The sequence below is a fragment of the Furipterus horrens genome, unplaced genomic scaffold (genome assembly GCF_987537825.1).
Source record: "Furipterus horrens unplaced genomic scaffold, mFurHor1.1.pri manual_scaffold_17, whole genome shotgun sequence".
In the NCBI taxonomy this organism is placed as follows: domain Eukaryota; kingdom Metazoa; phylum Chordata; class Mammalia; order Chiroptera; family Furipteridae; genus Furipterus; species Furipterus horrens.
The window spans coordinates 13753441-13776923 of record NW_028327187.1 but is presented as its reverse complement, the minus strand read 5'-3'; the positions used below and the strand labels follow the sequence as shown (position 1 = coordinate 13776923).

Genomic DNA, 23483 nt, shown 5'->3' with positions numbered 1-23483 from the left:
ACAAGGCCCATGTTTTTAGACTTTGTGTCTTGGCAGAGATTATACTTTAGTAACTGGATCCTCAGTTAACTTGTCTATGCAGCCAAAGGGACCAAAATTCTGCCACCCTGAAGCTGCTTTGGGGGACGTTGATTTTAAGCTTTTTATTAAGAAACAAAAGGCTCAAAAAGAAGCTTTGACCCTCCCTACTTTAATGCCCAAGAGATTTCAGAGAATCTTGCTTCAGGGAGTAGATTTTAGGATGTAGCCTTAGCCTAATTTGAATGAAGTATGGTAAACAAGAGGGCTTCAGGCAGACGCCTGTTAGTGAGAATAGTCACTGTGTCCCACTGTTTTGGAGCCACCTATCAAGGCTTTTTCTTCCCATGTGTGTTCTTCTCTTCCTCAACTACCTGTAGATTCCCCTTTCTCACTTCTTAAATTTAATACCCCATCCATCCCCCCTTTTCTCCTTTTTCCAAAATGTCTTAGATACCCAATGCTGCTTCACTGTCTTTGGAATTTTCATGGAATATCGTCCCTATGTAAATTCCCCATGGGCATGAATTAAACTTGATTTTCTGTCAATCTGTCTCTGTTAATTTGGTTATTAGCCCTGCCAGAAGAACTTAGAAGGTGGGAGGGGAAGTATTACTATTTTCAGCCCGCACATAACCAAAACAGGAAGTAAAATATGCCTAGCAAGCTGCCCAAGAACCTGCCCTCTACTAGACTGTTCTACAACTTGCAGCTTCCCAAGTGTGCTTGACTGCTAAGAGTTTTCCTTATCTGTACTGGTTGGGCCCTACAGTGTACAGTTACTATAGGGATTCTGACATTTTAGATCCACTACTGAGGCAGGATGGTAAGAAGCCAGGAAAATTCCTTGGCAAGTAGAATGGAGAAACAGACAGATGGCTGATTCAAATTGGCCCCATCCAGCACTCAGACTCCCCTATCTCCTCCGGTGCCTGTCTACTCCATGAAGTCTTAAGCCCACAGGAAAATGAAGTCCTGATGAGCATCAGATAATCTTAGGAACAAAGCCTCAGGCTTGCTGACCACAGAGATAAGAGTTTTCCTCAAACTAGAGATAACATCTAGGCCTGAGTTGTGTTTTAGCTCTAGGACAAGCAAAGCCCCAAAACCACAGTAACGCCAGCTATGGCTGTCTCAGGACCAGCTATATTGACTAATGACCCCCCACCCCCAGTGCCAACCAATCAGTAGAGATCCTGACCCTAAAGAGAAATACCTGGAAAAGCTGATGTATATTCTATTGAGATCCTCCCCTGAGACCTCCCCTAAAACCCCTGCCTTTAGAAAACAGATAAAAGCCCTAAGACAAGGAACCCAGTGCATGCTCTCTCTCTCTCTCTAGAGCATGCCTGTGCCTTTCCTGCCCTCCTTTGCTAAGGCATGCATCTTTGCTTGCTTTCTCCTAAGCCCCAAAGGTTCCTAGGAGGTTTGCAAACAGGGGGGAGGGGGGGCAGTGGACAGCAGGAACTCATCCCTGGCTAAAACCCTAAACTGCTCTCCACGGGCCCTTCTTTTGCCTCTATAACTTGTTTCCTGAGTCCATGAAGCCCAGCTGGCTCACCTCTCCCTCTGTGACTTTCTTTCTAAACTTCAGGTGCTAAAGTTCTTGGCTCTAAATTCTTTCTTTGCCAAACTTAAGAACTGAGGTCTAATGCCACGACTAACACTACCACTTTTTTCAATGTTTAGAAATACACTTTTTTTTATATATGCTTGAAATAAGAATGTCTGGAGCATTACTTTTCAATGTCAGTGTGTATTACAATTGTAGAGCTTGCTACAATGCACTACAATGAACTACTTTGTTTCAGTAAATCATGGGTGGAAACCAAAAATTTTTATGCTTAACAAGTAAGCAAGCAAATTTATTTTTTGAAAAATGATACTCTGAGGAAGTGCCTTACAGGCTTTATTTTAGAAGAGCTGCAACCTTAAAGTCAGAAACCTCATAATTCTAAAAAAACATTGAGTAGCATTTAACAAGTCTCCTCCCCATCTATAAGTGAGATGTGTAACTATTTGGTCTATAATTGTATTTGCCTTTCAAACAGCCATTTATTAAAATTTCTTGTTCCACACAGGAGCATAAGCAACAAATGCAGAGATTCAGATAAATATAAATAACACATAACAGGAATATACAGGCTTCTGATGGGACTTGAGCCATTTTATGTTTGTTTATTGTTTTGGTATTATTTTTCTCGCTTTCTCTTCCATTTTCTCTGTTTTGTGCCTTTCATCTCATGGCACATGTCAGATTGGCAAAAAATATATTTTTGGTATGCCACTGACTTTTAGTAATTAGTTTATACAGATATATTTTTTGCTGATCTGATAATTTTGATTCATTCACACTGGACGACTATGGTTGTATTGGCTGTTGTCATTTTTTTATTTGACAATCTAAGGGAAAAGAGTCCAGTGCCCCTGACTAAATAGTCAAGAACTGCATGTTTTAAAAATTCTTGCAGCACACTGGTTGAAAATTCCTGCTTTAGGTCCGTACACTATTAGCTTTAATTACACAGAGTTTAAATTTTATTGGATGGTAAGAATTGCAGTCTAGAACTGTAATCCAACTCACTTTTGAAAGCCTATGCATCTTTTCACCTAGCACAGAATGCAACTGAAAGGGTATTTTTTTACTCTTATAAACAACACCCATGCATATACTTACCTATAGTAACCAGTATTCACTAGCAAATCTAGTCAGATTAAGTATTTAAGATGCTATATTAAGATACAAAATTCCTTAATTATTAATCTTAACAACTCCTTAAATTTGGTGATTTATAATTTACAAAAAGCTTCCATACATTTTCTCATTTGGTTCTCAAAACAAACAAACAAACAAAAAAACCTTGAGGATTATCAATACCAGTTTATAGATCACATATGTGTAATTCTTCTTCCTAAAGTGACTTGTCCAAGGTTGCACATCCAAAAAAGAACAGAGCCAAGACAGTAACCCTAGTCTTAACTTTAAACCCAGTCTTTGTAACACACAGCTATATATTCATAAAATCAGTAAGTTAACAAATAATGGTTTAGTCCTTGCTATTTGCCAAGCATTTTGTTAGGCGTTAGAATACATACAAAGAAAAATGAGTCAAGAAATTGAAATTTACTATAGTTATAGAGGTCAAGGAGGTTATGAATAGTAGGTATCTTTGAAAACCAAAAGATAACATTAGACATCATGGAAACCTACACCAAAGGCCCTAACAGCATAATTGACAAATTTCAATTTAGCTCTCTTGAGAAAAAGCAATATACTGATGAGAGAAGACAGTTGAAATGATACATCCCATAAAGAGTCATACAATTCAACATCAAAAGACAAACAATCCAATTTAAAAATGGGCAGAGGACATTTATCCGAAGAAGACATGCAGACACATGAAAAAATGTTCAACGTCACTAATCATCAGGGAAATGCAAATCAAAACCACACTGAGATATCACCTCACACCTGTCAGAATGGCAATTATTAAAAAGACAACAAATAATTATTGGTGAGAATGTGGAGAAAAGGAACCTGTTGTGCACTGTTAGTGGAATTGTAAAAACGTATGGAGATTACTCCAAAAATTTAAAATAGAACTACTCTATGACCCAGCAATTGCATTTCTGGATATTTATCTGAAGAAAACAAAAACACTAATTCAAAAAGAGATATGCACCCCTATGTTTACTGCAGCATTCTCTCCAATGGGCAAGATATGGAAGCAATCTAGGTATCCATTGGTAGACAAATGGATAAAGAAGATGTCAGTTATGTAATGGAATGTAACTCAGCAATAATAAAAAACTTGCTATTTGCAACAACATGGGTGGACCTAGAGAGTATTGTTAAGTAAAATATGTTGGACAGAGAAAGACAAATATCATATAATTTCACTTATATGTGAAATCTAAAAAACAAAACAAGCAAAATGAAAGAGAAGCAAACTTATAGATACAAAGAACAAATGATAGTTTCCAGAGGGGAAGAAGGTGGGGGGAGGGGCAAAAAAGGGGAAGAGGATTAGGAAGTGCAAAATTCCAGTTATAAAATTCGTCATGGGGATGTAGCGTACAGCATAGGGAATGAAGTCAATAACATTGTAATAACTGTGTGGTGACAGAATGGCTACTAGACTTACTGTGGTCATCACTTTATAAAGCATATAAATGATGGATCACTATATTTTACACCTAAAACTAACATAATACTGTATGTCAATTATAATTTAAAAATGAAAAATATTCCTAAAAAGTTAGCTCACTTGCATCCCATTTTTTGATGGAGGTTCAAGCCAGATAAAGCAGAAACCTAAAAATTCTCTTACAATAACTGAGAGGACTATAAACTTCATCTTAGGTTTTGAGCTCTAAATTTGAGGTGAGCCTTAAAAATAGTAGGAAGCAGCAAACCAATTATGAGTATTAACAGAAATCCTTCACATGCATCTATATAGTGCCTTTACAAAACACTTTTTTATAGGTTGTCTCATTCAAAACTATGAAGCAGTCAGACTCAGTACTATTAATTCCTGTTTTACAGGTGAGAAAATCAAGACTTATGAGTCTAATTTAGATTTACATAATAAGTAGTAGAATTTGAAGAAGACAAAAGAGAATATTAATATTGAATGCTATTTTTCTTGCAGTATGCTTTAGTTATCTCATTTAATTCTTAGGCGGTAGTGCAGGAGCAGGAATTTGAACCTAAGTATGAGCAGAACAGTTTGATTTTCTATATCACACTTTATGCTTGTACTAAATAATATCTCACCTTCAGTAGTAGAGTTAACCTATGAACCAAACATTGTACTATATGACTTAGCTGGGAAATCCTGATATAATTTTGTATTAATACTTAGTCCTGTGATGAACTCTTTAGCAATCTTTTTGTACTCTAAACTCTAAGAATTCCTTAATTTAAATTGACTTTGGTGATGCTTAAGCCATTGCATTGTAATTTTAAATTCCTTATGAACAAAAATCTATTAATTAAATATTGGCCGATGTTCTGAAAATTACTATGATTCATTTTCTTTCAAAAAAAAATAACTATCACCTTTCAGCCATATACCTTACCTTGGTTCTAGGGAGTCCAATCATCTAAAAGTGTCCATTTGTATATATTTTCAAATGTATATCTGATAATCTTTACCATTTACTCCTCTGCTTTTAATTTTTCCATTTCACATTTTAAATTTTTTTCAATGACAGTTTACATTCAATATTCTTTTCTATTAGTTTCAGGTATACAGCATAGTGGTTAGACAATCATATACTTTACGAAGTGTTCCCTCCAGTTCAAAATTTCCAATACCCACCTAGCATCATACACAGTTATTGCAATATTATTGATTATACTCCCTATACTGTACTTCACATGCCCATAACTATTTTGTAACTGCCAATTTAATTTCTGAATCCCCCCACCGTTTTCACCCAGTCCCCCAACCCACCACCCTTCTAGGAACTACGAATCTACTTTCTGTATCTATGAGTCTGTTTCAAATTTGTTCATTTTGTGTTTTAGATTCTACATGAGTGAAGTCATATGCTGTTTGTCTTTCTCTGACTGACTTATTTCACTGAGGAAATACCATCTAGGTTTACGCATGCTGTTGCAAATGTTAAGATTTCATTTTTTATTGCTGAGTGATATTCCTTTGTGTATATACACCACTACTTTTTTATCCACTTGTCTATTGATGGGCTTCCATGTCTTGACTATTGTAAATAACGCTGCAATGAACACAGGGGTGTGCATATATTCTTTTGAACTGGTGTTTTGGGTTTCTTCATATATATACCCAAAAGTGGAATTGCTGGGTATAAGGCAATTCCATTTTTAAATTTTTGAGGACCCTCCATACTGCTTACCATATTGGCTGCACCAATGTTCATTCCCACCAACAGTGCATGAGGGTTCCCTTTTCTCCACATCCTCACCAGCACTTGTTGTTTGTTGATTTCTCGATGATGGCCATTCTGACAGGTGTGAGGTGATACTGTGGTTTTAATTTGCATTTCTCTGATGATTAGTGATGTTGAGCATCTTTTCATATGTCTATGGGCCATCTGTATGTACTCTGCCCATTTTTAAACTGGATTGTTTTGTTGGTGTTGAGTAGTAAGAGTTCTTATAAATATTGGATATTAACCTCTTATCAAGAGATATATTATTGGTGAATCTCTTCTCCCATTCAGTAGGTTGTATTTTTATTTTGTTTATGGTTTTCTTTGCTATGCAAAGCTTTTTATTTTGATGTTGTCCCATTTATTTTTTTCTTTCTTTCCCTTGGCCAAGAAGATATATCAGAAATGTTACTGAAATGAGAAATACCCAAGATTTCACTGCCTATATATTCTTCTAGGAGTTTTATGGTTTTGAATTTACATTTAGGTTTTTAATCCATTTTTGGTTTATTATTGTGTATGGTGTAAGAATGTGGTCTAGCTTCTTTTTTTTTTTTTTCATGTATCTGTCCAATTTTCCCAACACCAGTTGTTGAATAGACTGTATTTACCCCATTGTATATTCTTACCTCCTCTGTCAAATATTAACTGACCATATTGGAATGGGTTTATTTCTGGGCTCTCTATTCTGTTCCATGGATCTATATGCCTGTTTTTATGCCAGTACCATGCTGTTTTGATTACTATGGCCTTGTATAATAGTTTGATGTTAGGTAGCCTGATACTTCCAAATTTGTTCTTCTTTGTCAAGATTGCTGTGGCTATCATGGGTCTTTTGCAGGTCCATATAAAAATTTGGATTATTGGTTCTACTTCTGTGAAATACATCATTGGTATTTTAATAGGAATTGCATTAAATCTATAGATACCTTTGTGTAGTACAGACATTTTAAAAGAATACAAAGTAAACAAAATAGTAAAATGGATGTCCATATACCCATCACCCAGCTTCAATTACCATGAAACTTTTGCCATTCTTGCTTTATCTGTATCTTCCTGATTACCTGCACCACCCACAACTTCATTATTTTTATAGGTATTTTAAGGTATAATTTAAATATATTGAAATACATTAACTGTAACTATACAGTTTTGGTAAATGGATACACCTAGCAATCTTTTCCATGCCATTTCCCAGTCTCCCATTGCCAGAGACAATTGCATTTTTTTACCTTAGATTAATTTTACCTATTTTAAAACTTAATATAAAATTGAATTATACAGTATGTGCACTTTTGCTTTCATTTTTCTATCATTCAGCATGATACTTGCAGTATATTGTTGCAAGTATCAGTAATACATCCCCTTCTATAGCTAAGTAGTATTTTATTGTGTTAACATACTACAATTTATTTATGCATTCTCCTGTTGGAGGACATCTGACATATTTCCAGTTTGGAGCTATTATGAATGAAGCTGCTATAAATAATCTGTTAAAGCGTGTAGTGGACAGGCATTTTTGTTTCTCTTGGGTAAATACCTAGGAGTCCAATTGTAGTGTTAAAGGTAGGTGTATTTACAATTAAAAGAAACTTCCGAAGCTTATTCCAGAGTTGCTGAACTATTTTACACTCCCATCAGAAATGTGTGAGAGATCTGGTAACTCCATATCCTTTCCAATATTTAATACTTTTAGTTTAAAAATATTTACCTATTCTAGTGGAGTGGTCTGGTATCTCATTGTGATTTTTATTTGCTTTTATCTGAAGAATAATGATGTTGAGCACATTATTTTCACATGATTATTTGGCTTTTATAAAGCATTTGTTACATTTCTTGCCCATTTATTATTGTTTCTTTTTTGTCCATATAATATTTAGTTTTAGAAGTTTTTATATATTCTGGATACAAGTCCTATGTCAGACATATTTTACATAGTCATTTTCCTAATGATTCACGGGATTTTTACAATTTTTATTTCAATTATTATAATTTTATTTCTAAAATTTTGTATTATTTATCAAAGCAGCTTGAATATGTTTTATAATCTCTAGCACATTATTTATATTTGGATTCTTTTATTTCTTTAAACATTATAAATATTATTCATATTCTATGTCTGATAATTCCAAAATATGAAGGCTTTCAAGGGTCTGATTCTGCTGCCTATATATTCTGCTCTTATTCATGTTGCCATATGTCCCTAAATGTTTTGTAATTTTTCTCTGAGTTTATATTTCTTGGAACTTTGTGTTGATTCTCTGAGTCATGAGATCAAAGTGAGTTTCTCCAGAGAAATGTGTTTGCTGCTGCACAGCAAAATTGTTGGCTTTAAGTTTTTTAATTCACTAAGTGGTGTAAAGGTGAGTGTAGTTACTGGCTTTTGCTTAATAAGTCTCTCAGGGAGGATTTTTTTTTTTCTTTTACTCTTCTCCAACGTTTGAGACAGGAAATTTCCTCAGTCTAGTGAGTGAGGAGGAAGACAGGTTTATTTCTAAATCAATGTTCTTTGAAGGTATAGTCAGTGGTATATCACTTTTACAATGGGTCTTCTTTTTTTTTCCATTTGAGACAAGCACTTGGCTTTTTTCTTCTCTACCCAAATCCTATCAGATTATAAAATCTGAAGTCCAATTTAATTGGGGACAATATATGCCTTCATTGTGAAAGCTACATTCTGTGCCTCACTTTCATCTCTTGGTTTTTAACATAACTTTCTAATTTTTCTTATTCTTTCTTAATTTCTTTTCACTCATTGATGCATCCATCCAATATTTTTAGTTTTTAGTAGGAGAGTTGGTCAGAAACAGGGAGTGAATTCTTTAGATAAAGTACACTAGAAAAGTTCTCTAAGCAGGTGATATCTGAATCATTAAAGTCTCCAGTAGAGATACTTTTCTCAAGTAGAGGGGAAAGCAAGTGCAAAGGCACTGAGGTAGGAATAAATTCTGGCATTTTTCTAAAAACAGAAAAGATCACTGTGGCCTTCCTGAAGTACTCAAGTATTTCTTACACATTTCAGTTGTAATTAACTGAAAAGAGCATTGTATTTGGATACATGAAACCTAGGCTTAGTTCTTCATCCCATTAGCTCTGTGACCTCTGTCAGGTCACAACCCGTCTCAACCTTTTTCCTCATAAATATGGGAATATTAATAAATAATATATAATCTCCAAGGTTGATGAGAATATTAAATGAGGTATGAAAAAGCATTTTGTAAATTACCAAATATTATATCCATACATAAGTATAATAATTGTGTAAATAAAGTACATTGATCTCTATCTGCAACAGCTATTTGTACAGGCAATTATTGTGTGTTCCTCTGTCTCTTTATTTCGGACACTGACATGTCAAGTTGCTGGAGGGAAAGTTGGCCCGTCTGTCGCTGATGTACTCCAGCAGTGCACAACTCTCACTATGCTTCATGTTCTATTTCTCGGTGCTCTGGAAATTTTCCTTGGCTTATTTTAGCTCATTTGCCTACTTTAGCTCATCACAGAGTAACTATTTGTGTAGTCTAATGTTGTCCACATTTCTTAATCAGAGGACTTGGTTTACAATGAGCACTACTCCAGTATAAATATGTTCACTCCATTAGAAGACCTCACGACTGTTGTTCCATGCCAATAATGCCTATACATGATTCTAATGAAATTTCTCAAGAATCCTGAGAAATCATCTGCTAGTGGGGCACCAGTCCCATACAGGAAATGGGAGAAGTGCCTGGGAAAGGGGAGAGGGCTGAGCAAGCAGCATTGTTCCCTCTTAGGCGCCTCCTCCACATACAGCGCCACAATGTGATGAAATGGGTCACATCCCGCACTGATAAATACCTAAGGCTCCACCCCTTACAATGTAACAGGTGTGACAGCTCTACCTAAGACACACAGACAAACACAGGAGGCTGTCAAGTTGAGGAAACAGAGAAGTATGGCCCAAAAGAGGAAGTAGATCAAGGTTCCAGTGGGAGAACTAAGCGATGAGGAGATATCCAACCTATTAGATGCAGAGTTCAAAACAAAGGTGATAATGATGCTCACAGACTTGACAGACACGCTTGAATATGGCAAACGTGTAAGGGAAGAGTGAAGGCTGTGCTAAGTAAAATGAAGGAAAAGCCACACGAAACCAATGGTGAAGGGAAGAAAACTGGGGTTCAAATCAACAATTTGGAACATAAGGAAGAAATAAACATTCAACCAGTACAGAATGGAGAAACAAGAATTGAAATAAACAAGGTGAGGCTTAGGAACCTCTGGGACAACTTTAAACATACCAACATCCAAATCATAGGGGTGCCAGAAAGAGAAGAGGTAGAACAAAAGAACTGAAAATTTATGTGAAAAAATAATGAAGGAAAACTTCCCTAATTTGGCAAAGGAAATAGACATACAAGTCCAGGAAGCACAGAGAATCCCAAATAAGCTAGACCCAAAGAGGACCACACCTTAACACATCATAATTAAAATGCGAAAGGTTAAAGATAAAGAGAGAATCTCAAAAGCAGTAAGAGAAAAGAAGAGAGTTACCTACAAGGGGATGCATATAAGACTATCAGCTGATTTCTCAAAAGAAACTTGCAGGCAAGAAGGGACTGGCAAGAAGTATTCAAGGTGATGAAAAGCAAGGACCTACAACCAAGATTACTCTATCCAGCAAAGCTATCATTTGGAATGGAAGGGCAGATAAAGTGTTTCCCCGACAAGGTAAAGCTAAAGGATTCATCATCACCAAGCCATTAATATATAAAATGTTAAAGGGACTTATTTAAGAAAAAGAAGATCAAAGCTATGAACATTAAAATGACAACAAACTCACAACTATCAACAACTGAATCTAAAAACTATAAACAGAAACAAACTAAGCAAACCAACCAGAATAGGAACAGAATCATAGGTCTGGCGATCATTTGGAGCCATATCAGCTGGGAGGGGGAAGGGGAAGAAATAGGGAAATGGTGCAGGGATTAAGAAGCATAATTGCTTGGTACAAAATAGACATGGAGAAGTTAAGAATAATATAGGAAAGGGTGAAGCCAAAGAACTTGCATGCATGACCCATGGACATGAACTAAGGAAGGTGGGGTTGCTGGAGAGAAGGGGGGTACTGGGCAGAGGGGCCAAAGGGGGAAAACTGTAACAGCATAATCAATTAAATATACTTTAAAAAAACCCCAAAACCCTTATGAATCTATATGGCTTCTGGAGACTTTCAATTAAATCTTATATTTGATGTAGGCAACATCTTTAGTGTAAAGAACAGAGGAAGAGGAGCCAGAATACGAAGCAGGGTTCTAGTTCTGACTACCACCACGTGGCCCTGGTCTTCTTTATCTACTAGAAATGAGATACGCCCCCCAAAAATCTGTTATTAAGATCTAGCAAGATAACGTGTATGAGTTCTGAAAGTATTAAAATTAGATTTCATTTTGTCACATTATATCTGACAATTTCTCACAAAATATATGTTGTATAGGTTCCTGCATTTAAAAAAAAAAATTAGAACAGTACTGGACAATGTCTTACCTGAGTAGAAAGATTCAGTGGCAATATTCAGCCCTGACAGAAATCATAGGAAGTATCCAGGGCTTCTCCAGTGTCGAGTGTTGCTCTGTAACAGAACAGATGCTGAGTATACTGATGATATAGGCATTAATAAATGAGATTATTACTGATCTATTAAGACAACAATAAGCCAGAAACATCCAAGTAGTCACTAAGTCCTTTCAAATACAGATCCATAATATCTTAGGAACTGATCTAATGCCATTGTTACTACCAGGTTAAGGCCTTTATTTTATCACTTAATTTAACATCATGACTCCAGTCTGAACTCCCTTCAATTCCACCTTCCCACTTAAAAGAGTGGTTTAATGTACATACAAATTTGATCGTGTGACTCTCCTTATTAAAACACTTCACTGGCTACAGGATCAATTATTAACGTCTTAGAGGCCTTTTTACCATCAGGCCTCTGTTCACCCAGGCTTGTCTCCTCCTACCCTGCCATACAGTCCCTAAACTCCTGAACCTAGAAAAGTTTTCTTATGCCTTCTTGTTTTCCGCATGTCATTTCATTTATATGGAATTCCTTTCCATTGTAAAATTTATTCTTATTTAAATAACTCCCTTCAAACATCCTCTTACCTGGAAACCTGAAGTATAATATGAATCTTAAAGTAAAGCTAACTGCCTGGGCCAGGCATATTCTTCATCTTCATCAGACATATCATTAGTCTAGGGTGCTTCTACTTAAGTAGTTCATAATTATTTGCCTGTCCTGTGTGACAGGTTTGAGAACACAGCAATGAATATAAAATTGCAATAGCATTACTGTCTTCACAGTTTCATGTAACATTTACACTTGGAAATGCAGTTTCCCAGACAACTGTAAACATATTTCAACATCCTTTTGTTTGATCACAGTAGTGACAAAAGAATATAAACCTATCTTTAAACCTGGACTGGACATACATTTACATTTTACTATCCCTCAGTCAGTCTAGCTCTTTTGAAATAATAAAAGGCTGCAGAAAACAAAGGGAAGAGCTAGAGAGGCAAATGAGCAGAGTAAAGCTGTGTGAGTGTAAAATTGCCCCAAAAGCAACGGACCAAAGGAAAACTGCCCCAAGGTTTGCGCAATCAGCCAAATAAAATTGCTTACAATACGGAGAGGCAGTGAATCTCTCGGATGAAGCCTCCTCCTTGGGGAAATTAATATTTGCAGTTTGATCTACCCTAAGCATTAGTGCATAGCAGAGTGAAGATAAGAATATGCAAAGGGAAAACGCAGAGTGGAGTGTGGCAGTGAGCTGGAGGAGGTAAGAGAAAAGTGAAATGAGGGACAAGACAAGGTTGTCAGATTTGGCAAATGCAATATTTGAGACATACCTGTACTAAAAAGTGATACACTGTTCATCTGAAATTCAAATTTAACTTCTCATCCTGTATCTTATGTGGCATACCTAGTAAAAGAGAAAACGGCGGTATTACTCTGACGTTCCCGGTTGTGTAAGAAAAACACTGAAAGGCCCGCCCTAGAAGAAAAATAAGCGGCCTCGCTCAAGAACCTGAATCTTAAGAGAAACTATTTCTACTCTTGGGCCCTGGGAAAACTAGGGGGAAGGGGAGAAAGGACTCAGGTAGCCGGGTTCAGTCCTCCAGCGTCCCACAATCCTCTGCTCTCGGTTCCTCTTTCCTCGCTCAAGATGGCGCTGCTCGCGATACATTCGTGGCGCTGGGCTGCCGCGGCGGCTGCTTTCGAAAAGCGTCCGCGCCTCTCGATTCGGATCCGGCCTCTAGTCTCTGTGCGCGGATCAAGTTCGCAATGGGGGGCACGTCAGCTCGGCGTCCCAGGAACCGCACGAGTCTGCCAGGTGAGATGCCATTCACATGGAAGAGTAGGGTGAAGGACGGGGGCACTTATGGGGAAAACGGAGCCCTCACAACTTTGGGTCACAGAAAGAGCCAAGGAGAAAGGTTGTCAGGGCTAACTCAGAGCAGCAGTAAGTGAAGGCAATCAGGATTAGTAATTTGAAAAAAGGGCGAAGAAACCCGTTGAGAGTACAGCAAGTGGGAACGGGATGGGAGGTTTCAAACAGAGGTCACCTGGAACGCCGGTGACTCGGAGGATTTACACTGTATCATTTTACTTTGAGAGACGCGGTAGACACCATTCCCATACTGCTTACCTTTGTAAATGCAAGGAAAACTGGGCTACTTTCCAAAGTTAGTGATGGAATTCGGGGCCAATTTGCCTTTGGTTCAGGTTTTCCTCAGTCGGAAGCAGCATTTGGAGAGCACGGTGAGATGACAGCAGGCTCCGTAGAAACAAGCGGCAACCTGACTTGGCACCCGTTATCCCTCCTCCTGACAGGGCTCCGTGATAAGACAAAACTGTAGTTATCTTTGTCTCCAAAACACAGACCGTCCTAAGTTTATATGTAGACACGATTGTCCTTTGATCTAAACATAGGGTTCGTGTACGCCGGTCGCTTTGGAAGCCGCAAGGCTACTTCTCTTTAACTAACGAATGTAATTGTTATAGCGCCTCTTAATGTTTGTGTCCGTTATTACTTCTCAGAAACAGGTTTTTTATTATTTGTACTCGCTCTACTTCAGTGTATCTTTTTGTTTCTTATATATTTATAAACCATTTAATTGCTACCACTTGTTCATCAGTATTACTAAAGTATTGCCAGCTTTGTATGAGAAGCAACCTCTTAAAGTTTTGACTCTTCATCAACAAATATCTAATGTCAACTCTGTACCTAGCACTATGCTCGATAATGGGGTACCAAGAAAAACAGATACTTTAATGCCTAGAAGATTGGTCAATTTAGTTAAGGAGATTGGATCTATGCATTACAAGAGCAACTAAAAAATAAGGCAGTAGGTTAGATATCAAATGAACAGTATAATCGATAAGGGCTGTAGACATCCAGAGGAAGTAGTGATAATTAAGGACCAGATTATAGAGCAGATCTCATGCTGGTGATAGGACTGTGGAGAACATTCCAAGCACGGAGAATAGGGGATGATCCTAGGCTAATGGAATGAATTTGTTCATTCAGTAATTAATGAACACCTTTTTAGCAGCGAACACAACAAAATATGGGCCCTGACCTTAAAGAGTTTAAAATCTAGTAGGGGAGGTGTGCTCTCCTTCTTAGGAGCATCCCCATGCCTTTTCCTCCCCACTCTTCATCCCTCTCAGGCTTGCATCTCCTAAACTCTAAGGGTCCCCATGACGCTTGCAACCAGGGGAACAATGGGCAGCAGCAGCTCCTCCTGGGCCAACCCCTTGACCCTGTCCCCAAAGCACCCTTTTCTCTGACTTTTCAGTGAGTCAAAGCACACCAGCCTAGGCTCATTTCTTTCCTATAACGTTTCTATAGAACCGAAGCAGCTCCACCTAGGCTCCCTCCTATTGCTTCTTCTATTTAATCCATTCTGCATTTCAGTCTCCCCAGCTTTAAGAAACATACTCTCAAAATTAAAATAATCTAGTAGAGGAAATAGATGAAGTAAAAAGGCAATAGTACAACGATGAGGACAGCACAAAATACTGGAAGATTTACATGGGGGCATTAAGTCTAATCTTAAGGTGGGGAAAATTGCCTTCAGTGAGTGATAGTAAGCAAAGACCTGAAACATTAGAAGTTAGTTAAAGAGGGAATAGCATGGGCAAAGGCCCAAAGGTAAGAGAGAATGTGGACCTTTCGTAGAACTGAATGTGGTTTAGACTAGTGAGGAGTTCAAGATAGAAAGTGGCAGATTAGGCTAGAGAAGCAAATCCAGATCATTTTATTAAGGGTTTTTTTATTAAGTATATTTTATTGATTATGCTGTTACAATTTTCCCAAGTTTTCCCCCTTTGCTCCCCTCTGCCCAGTACCCCCCTTCCCTCCAGCAATCCCACCCTCCCTAGTTCATGCCCAAGGGTCATGCATGTAAGCTCTTTGGCTTCACCCTTTCCTATATTATTCTTAACACCCCCCTATCTATTTTGTACCAACCGATTATGCTTCTTAATCCCTGCACCATTTCCCCATTCCTCCCCCTTCCACCCTCCCAGCCGATAACCCTCCAAATGATCACCAGACCTATGATTCTGTTCCTGTTCTGGTTGTTTGCTTAGTTTGTTTCTGTTTTTGTTTTTATGTTTTAGATTCAGTTGCTGATAGTTGTGAGTTTGTTGTCATTTTAATGTTCATAATTTTGATCTTCTTTTTCTTAAATAAGTCCCTTTTACATTTCATATAATAATGCCTTGGTGATGAGGAACTCCTTTATCTTTACCTTGTCTGGGAAGCATTTTATCTGCCCTTCCATTCTAAATGATAGCTTTGCTGGGTAGACTTCTTGCCTGCAAAGTTTCTTTTGAGAAATCAGCTGATAGTCTGATAGGCACCCCTTTGTAGATAACTCACTGCTTTTCTCTTGCTGCTTTTGAGATTCTCTCTGTATCTTGAACCTTTGGCATTTTAATTATGATGTGTTAAGGCGTGGTCCTCTTTGGGTCTAGCTTGTTTGGGACTCTCTTTGCTTCCTGGACTTGTATGTCTATTTCCTTCACCAAATATGGGGAGTTTCACTTCATTATTTTCTCACATAAGTTTTCAATTTTGTGCTTCTCCTCTTTTCCTTCTAACAGCCCTATGGTTTGGATATTGGCATGCTTCAAGTTGTCCCAGTGGTTCCTAAGCCTCGCCTTGTTTTTTTCAATTCTTGTTTCTCCATTCTGTACTGGTTGACTTTATTTCTTCCTTATGTTTCAAATTGTTGATTTGAACCCCAGTTTTCTTCTCTTCACTATTTGTTTTGTGTAGATTTTCCTTCGTTTCACTTAGCACAGCCTTCACTTCTTCCCTTATGTGTTACCCGCACTCAAGCATGTCTGTCAAGTCAGTGAGCGCTCTTATCACTTGTGTTTTGAACTCTGCATCTGTTAGGTTGGGTATCTCCTCATCGCTTAGTTCTCCCACTGGAATCTTGATTTGCTTCCTCCTTTGGGCCATACTTCTATGTCTCCTAAACTTGACAGCTTCCTGTATTTGCCTCTGGGTCTTAGGTAGAGCTGTTGCAGATGTTATAAGGGGTGGAGCCTTAGGTGTTCATCAGTGCGGTGCGTGACCCATTTCACCACATTATGGCACTATGTGTGTAGGAGGGATCTGAGAGGGAACAATACTGGTTGCTCAGCACTCATCCCTTTTCCAGGTACTTCTCCCACTTTCAAATGGGACTGGCACCCCTCTAGCTATTGCCCTGGTTGTGGTTCCCAGAGTGGGTGGGTTTGCATACGTTGTAGGACTGTGGGGACCCCTAAACAAACACACTCTACTAAGAAACCAGCAGTGTCTTCCACTGCCCTGACCCCCACTGGTTTTCATAGAAGCAATGAGGCTGTTTTCCCGGTGCTGGAACTGTGAGCTTCTCAGTCTGGTCTAGGGTTGGTAGCACTCCCCCAGATGTCCCTCTCAACTTTTATAGTGTGTGACTGTGCTTTCTGCTAGGCAGCCACAGCCACTGCCTTGCTTCTGCTGCCACCGCTGCCACTGCCACCACACTGAGTCCTCCCCCCCCATCTCCACCCCTTCTACCTCTCTGGATGAGTATTACTTCTTTATATCTTTGTTGGACTTCCATGCAGTTCAATATCCTGGTAGTTCTGCTTGTTTTTAGTTTTGAGGTAGTTGTATTCCTTCTCATGGTTGTGGAGGGAGATGAGGGGTGTCTACCTATGCCTCCATCTTGGCTGGAAGTCTCTTCTTAAGGTTTTAAAAATACTTTATCATTGAAAGTTTGTAATACATGATCTCCTGGGAACCATTCTTGTTCTGTAGTCCTCTAATAGTGAAATGAACTTAAGGTAAAATTTGTAGAACTTTGTCAGGCTGGAAGAATGAGGGGGATAAGAAGTCATTAGGTATTTTAGAGAAGGTGATGGCAGTAAACAGCTTTCTCTCCTGTCATGAGCACTATCCCTACATCTTCCCCTACTCTTTTCTCTACACCCTATTATTTTTTTTTGATTACCATTTCTATAATGTGAAAAACAAGGGAAAGATATTTCCTTTGTTTTCTACTTCTTAGAGGTATGCAACTCTTACCATCTTTAAAAAAATGTGAATTTAACATGGAGATGAAGGAATGATTATAAGACTATAAAGTAGAGTCTGATATAACATGAAGCACATTCAAATTAATTAGTGACCTGTGGTTAAGATTACAAAGTAAATACTGAATGCATACTTTTAGGACAATCCTTAGTATATAGCAAAATATTTTAGAGCTGAAAGAAGCCTTAGTACAGTGTTAAGAAATCATGTTAGTGGGTTGGATCAGTGCTTTTTTAAGGATGACATTCAGTAGAATAAGAAAGAGTATCAGTGCTTTACATATTGAGGGAAGTATTGTTTTATGTACTTTTGTTTTCTATATTTATATATACACACAATTATTTGATTTCCGGGATGCATTGTAATTGTGTTTTTCACACAGGATTATGTCTTAGAGCTTGTGTGCAATATGGAAGTAATTAGCTTTATGTGGCTGTTTAAATTTAAATTAAATTAAAAGCTTAATTCCACAGTTGCATTAGCTACATTCCAAGGGCTAAATAACCACATAGATATGGAACATTTCCATCATTGCAGAAAGTTATATTTGCAGATGAGGGAACTAAGTCCTAGATAATTTGCAGCCTTTAAAACCATTCATTCATTGTCTTCTGTGTGTCAGGTATTTATAGAAGGGTAAATAAGACTCTGGCAGACACAAGGCACACAATAACTATTTGTTGAATTGTAAAGATACTGGTCTAATAGTACTAGAGCACTAGTAGTAGAGGGAAATACCTTAAACATGAAGTTTTTCTTAAAATTGGAAGATTTTGTGTGATAAGATTTATTTCCCCCCCCCTTTTTTTTCAAATGTATTTTATTGATTATATTGTTACAATAGTTCCAATTTTCTCCCCTTTACTCCCCTCCACCCAGCATCTCCCTCCCCCAGCAATACCCCCCCAAGTCCATACCCCTGGTTCGTAAAAAATAACTATCCCTCCCTCTCAGATATTAAGACCCTTTGTAATCTTGTAAAGGATAAGATTTAAATTGTAATGATTTATTATACAGTTGCCTCTTTACTACTTGAGTTAATATTAAAAGGACTTATGAATATGAATGATAGAATTTTGGGTTTATTTCATTAACATTTAAATGGTAGAAACTGAGGCATCATGTACAGTACTTTTTATCTACGTTTAAAGCATCCTTGACTCTTGATCCTGGTATTGATCATATACTTTATTTTTTTAATTAAATTTATTGGAGTGACATTGGGTAATAAAATTCTATATGTTTCAAGTGTACAATTGTATAATTCATCATCTGTATATGAGGTCCAGAAGGTATCCAGGCATTTTTTGAAGAAGATACAAGATACAAGAAACATTGTACATAGGACAATGACGCCTCAGTCCCTTTCAAAGTAGGCACCTTGGGACCTTATCTAGTTTTCCCAGTTGCCATCAGCTGCCCTGTTGTATTTTCCTGAATCTCATCAAGGGTCTGAAATCTCTTCCCTTTCAAACGTGACTTTAGCTTTTGAAAAAGCCAGAAGTTGCAGGGCACCAAATCTGGGCTGTAGTGGGGCTGAATTACCTGGTGATTTGATATTTCACCAAAAACTCTGCATGAGACTTGATGCATGAGCAGGTGCATTGTCATGATGAAGCTGCCAGTCACCAGTTGCCCATAGCTGCGGCCTTCTGAATCATCTGAATAGTTTCTGCAGAGGAATGTTCAAGCTTAATGCAAAATTTGATGCAGATTCGTTACTGTACTTGGTCATTTTGAATGTGATGGCCACACAGTACACATGCTTACTCAGTAGCGTCTACCCTCCCCACTGACTAGTACAGTTGTCATTGTTCGCACATGTGCATTTCAGTCCACTCTCCTTGGCTGCCAGGTTACATCAATGTTGTGCAAACTGTTCTTGTTATATTAACAATAGTGGAACTTTTTCCATACAGACCTTGTATAGCTTTGTGTGTTTACCACCCAAAGTCAGATCTCCTTCTGTCACCATATATTTGACCCTCTTTACCCTTTACTACCTCTCCTCAGCCCTTCTGGTAACCACCATACTGCTGTCTATGAGTTTATGTTGTTTGTCTTGTTTGTTGATTTGTTGCTTTCAGTTTTATATACCATGTGAGTGTAATCATAAGGTTCTTGACTTTTTCTGTCTGACTTATTTTGCTTTGTATGATATTTTCAAGATCCATCCATGTCGCAAATGACAGTATTTCATCCTATGGCTGAGTAGTATTCCCACTATATATTTGTACCACATTTGCTTTTTAAAACAAATTTATTGAGGTTAATTCATATATCATACAGTTCACCCACATAAAATATTCAATTCAATGGATTTTAGTATACTCAATGATATGTGCCACCATCACCATAGTCAATTTACATTTTCATTACTTCATAACATAATGTTACCATTATGGCTATCACCTGCCATTTCTCTCCCCAACCTGCCCTAAGCAAATACTAATCTATGTTCAATCGCTATAGATTTGTCCATTCTGGATATTTCACATAAATGGAATTGACACTGGCTTCTTTTACTTAGCATTATGTTTTTAAGGATCATTCATGTTGGGCATGTATGAAGTACTTCATAGTTTTTCATTGTTGTATAATATTCCATTATATGGATATACAAGATTTCATGCATTCCTCAGCTGCTGGACATTTGGGTTGTTTCCATCTTTTGCCTGTTATGAATAATGCCACAATAAACATTCATGTACAAGTCTTACATGGACTTAAGTTTTCATTTCCCTTGGGTGTATACATAGGTATAGAATTGCTGGATCATATGGTAACTCTATGTTTAATTATTTAAGGAACTGCCAGACTCATTTTCAAAGTGACTACATCATTTTGCATTACCATAAGAAGTGTATGAGCATTCCAATTTCTCCACATCCTTGCCAGTAGTTGTTATCTGACTCTTTTAGTCAAGCCATCCTAGTGGATGTAGTGTTATCTCGCTGTGGTTTTGATTTGTATCTTCCTGATGACTAAAGATGTTTATCATCTGTCCATGTGCTTGCGGGCCATCTGTATATCTATTCAGGTTGTTTGCCCATTTTTAACCCTCTGAGCGCCATGCATAATTCAAAATTTGGATCAACATGAGAAAAAAATATATCAATATATAACCTGAGGTACAAAAAAAAAGAGAACAAAACATAAAATACAAATTATTCCAATGTCATTTACATTTATAGCCATCAAAAAAAAGAGTTACTGGGAGCGATGCTGGCACTTTTGGGAAAATTTGTCAGCATCGCTCATAACGACGTTGGCACTCAAAAGAGTTAAATTGGGTGATTGGTCTTCTATTATTGAGATGCAAGAGTGTTATATATATTCCAAATTCAAGTCCCTGATCAGATATATGATTTACAAATATTTTCTCTTAATTCTGTGGATTATTCTTTTACTCTCTTGATAGTGTCCTTTGAAGTGCAAAAGTTTTTTATTTTGAAGAAGTCAAATTTATTTTTTTCTTTTGTTGCTCAAACTTTTGGTGTTATAGCTAGGAATCCATTGCCAAATATGAGGTTGTGAGTATTTACCCATATGTTTTCTTCTGTGGATTTTATAACTTAATTCTACTGGGATATAGAAGCATTACTCTTGTATAGCTGTAGTTCCTTTTCTCTGCTTTGTTTTATTTATACATTATAATTAGAAACATTACAATCCTAATCATTGTCATAAATATTACTTTATCTAATTTTATGACTTTGAGAGAAGCTGAGATAAGGAAAAGTAAATATTTATGGCTTTTGTTATATTAACCCTCATATTTATCATTTCTCGTTCTCTAGATCTGTTCTCTTATGTTTGAGTTACCATCTGGAGTCATTTCTTTATCTCAAAATAGCTGTGCTCCCACCCATCTTCTTTGTGATGTTATTGGCAAATATATTGCATCTCTACATGTTATAAGCTCAACAATACATTATGTACATATCATTTTATTGATGTAAGAACATCTAAACCTGTAAAGAACTTTTATAAGAATTTATTTAAGCCAAACTGGTGACAGTTGCTAGGAAGTAAGATCTCAAATGCTCCTGAGAATGACAGTTTTGAAGTTTCTTTTATACTTTTGGAATTAAGGAGGGAACATAAGGAAGATTACATGAAAGTGGGAGAAAGCAAGGGGGAGATTGAATTACGGAATAGTTAACAAGATTATGTATTGTCAGAGTGGTGACCTTTCTGAGGTGCCTAAAAAACATGATTACTCTGGCATTTCAAAGGTGTGTTAACCTAGATGCACAGAAATAATGGAGAGGGTTTGCTTAAGGCAAAGATACGCCTTCTAGTGAAGAAGTTGTATATCTGTGTCATGACCACCTGCCATGACCTGCCCAGTTAGGAATTTATGATCAGATCAGTCTGTGAAGTTGCTTTCCACAGAACCTCTTTTTTTTTTTTTTTATTTGGCCACAGTTGTTAGATGATGTCAACATAATCAATATCCAAAGCTGTAGATAATTTTTATAAATTTATTTGAGCTAAACTGACAATTGCCAGGAAGTAAAATCTCAACAGATTGAGAAACTGCTCCAGAGGATGGCAGTTTTACAGCTTATTTTATACATTAGAATCAAAGGAGGAGACGTAGAGGTTACATGAAATACATTAGTAGAAGATTAGAGAGGTGGGAGAAGGCAAAGTGAGGACACCTCTGTGCTTGGATAAAGAGTAAAATGGAGAGACATTTTTACATTGGTGGTTACAGGATAGTTAATTAACATTTACAGCACAGAGTTGGTATTGGGGAACCAGTTAACAATGTGGGATTCTGGTATGGTGGATATACCCTGAAAGGTCTGGAAAAGGAGAGTACTCTGACAATCCAAAAGTATGTTATCTTAGATGCAAAAATACAATAAAACAGGCTTATTTAAGATACGGATTGACCTTTGTCAAGGAAGCTACAGACCCAGGACATGACTATCCGCCCTGAATCCCTTTTAGTTAGGAGGTTTTATGTTCAAACCATCCTATGTGGTTGATTTTGGTCTTTGGGTTTGTAAGACCTGCCATGCAGGTCTTCTCTGGACTTTTCTGGTTCAGTATGTGACCACTTTATCATCCACAGTGATTTCCTCATTGGGCGAACATAATTAAGTGTGCTTAAAGAAACCTGGATGATATAGCCTACTGCACACTTAGGTCATATGGTGTAGTCTGTTTCTTGGTACGGGAGGAAGAATAATTTTTCCTCTATCCTTTTGGGTTTTTGGTCGAGACATCCCACTACTAAAGGACAGATTAACAGGAGAAGAAGAGTTTAATAACATATTTACCTCTTCTTGAATTTTTTTGGAATAGTTTAAGAAGGATAGGTGTTAGATCTTTGAATGGTAAAATTCACCTGTGAAGCTGTCTGGTCCAGGACTTTTGTTTGCTGGGAGTTTTTTGATTACTGCTTAAATTTAATTTGTTGTTATTAGTCTATTCAGGTTTTCTAATTCTTCCTGATTCAGTTTTGGAAAACTGTATGTTTCTATAAGTTTATCCATTTTGCCCAGGTTGTCCAATTTCTTGGCATATAGTTGTTCATAGTATTTTCTTACAATCCCTTTTATTTCTGTGATATCAGGTATTACTTCTCTTTCATTTTTTATTTTATTTGGATCCTCTCTTTTATTTTCTTAATGAGTCTGGTTAAAGATTTGTCAATCTTGTTTATCTTTTCAAAGAACCAGTTCCTGGTTTTATTGATCTTATGTTTTTTTTTTTTTTTTTTTAGTCTCTATGTCATTTATTTCTGCTCTGATCTTTATTATTTCTTTTCCTTGCTCTGGGCTTTGTTTGTTTTTGTTTTTGTAGTTCTTTTAGGTGTAGAGTTGGATTGTTTATATGAGATTTTTCTTGCTTTTTGAGGTAGACCCATAGTTCTATAAACTTCCCTCTCAGGACTGTTTTTGCTGT

At 37.2% G+C, this 23483-nt stretch overlaps 2 protein-coding genes across 3 annotated transcripts in view; one reads left to right on the top strand and one right to left on the bottom strand.

The window, feature by feature from the left end:
• UPRT (uracil phosphoribosyltransferase homolog) overlaps positions 1 to 13786 on the bottom strand; it is a 39199-nt gene extending 25413 nt beyond the window's left edge. The window contains exons 1-3 of one of the 2 annotated variants that reach the window (XM_090264258.1): positions 13629 to 13786; positions 12829 to 12902; positions 11464 to 11548 (exon numbers count right to left, since the gene is read on the bottom strand). The gene's annotated coding sequence lies outside the window, so the exon portion shown is untranslated. Of the gene's footprint in view, positions 1 to 11463; positions 11549 to 12828; positions 13109 to 13628 lie in introns of those variants that run through there. The other variant, XM_090264259.1, reaches the window with a different exon arrangement.
• ABCB7 (ATP binding cassette subfamily B member 7) overlaps positions 13112 to 23483 on the top strand; it is an 84589-nt gene continuing 74217 nt past the window's right edge. Inside the window, exon 1 of the mRNA XM_090264256.1 lies at positions 13112 to 13313. Coding sequence (XP_090120382.1) covers positions 13146 to 13313 — 168 coding nt within the window. The 5' untranslated portion in view covers positions 13112 to 13145. The remainder of the gene's footprint in view (positions 13314 to 23483) is intronic.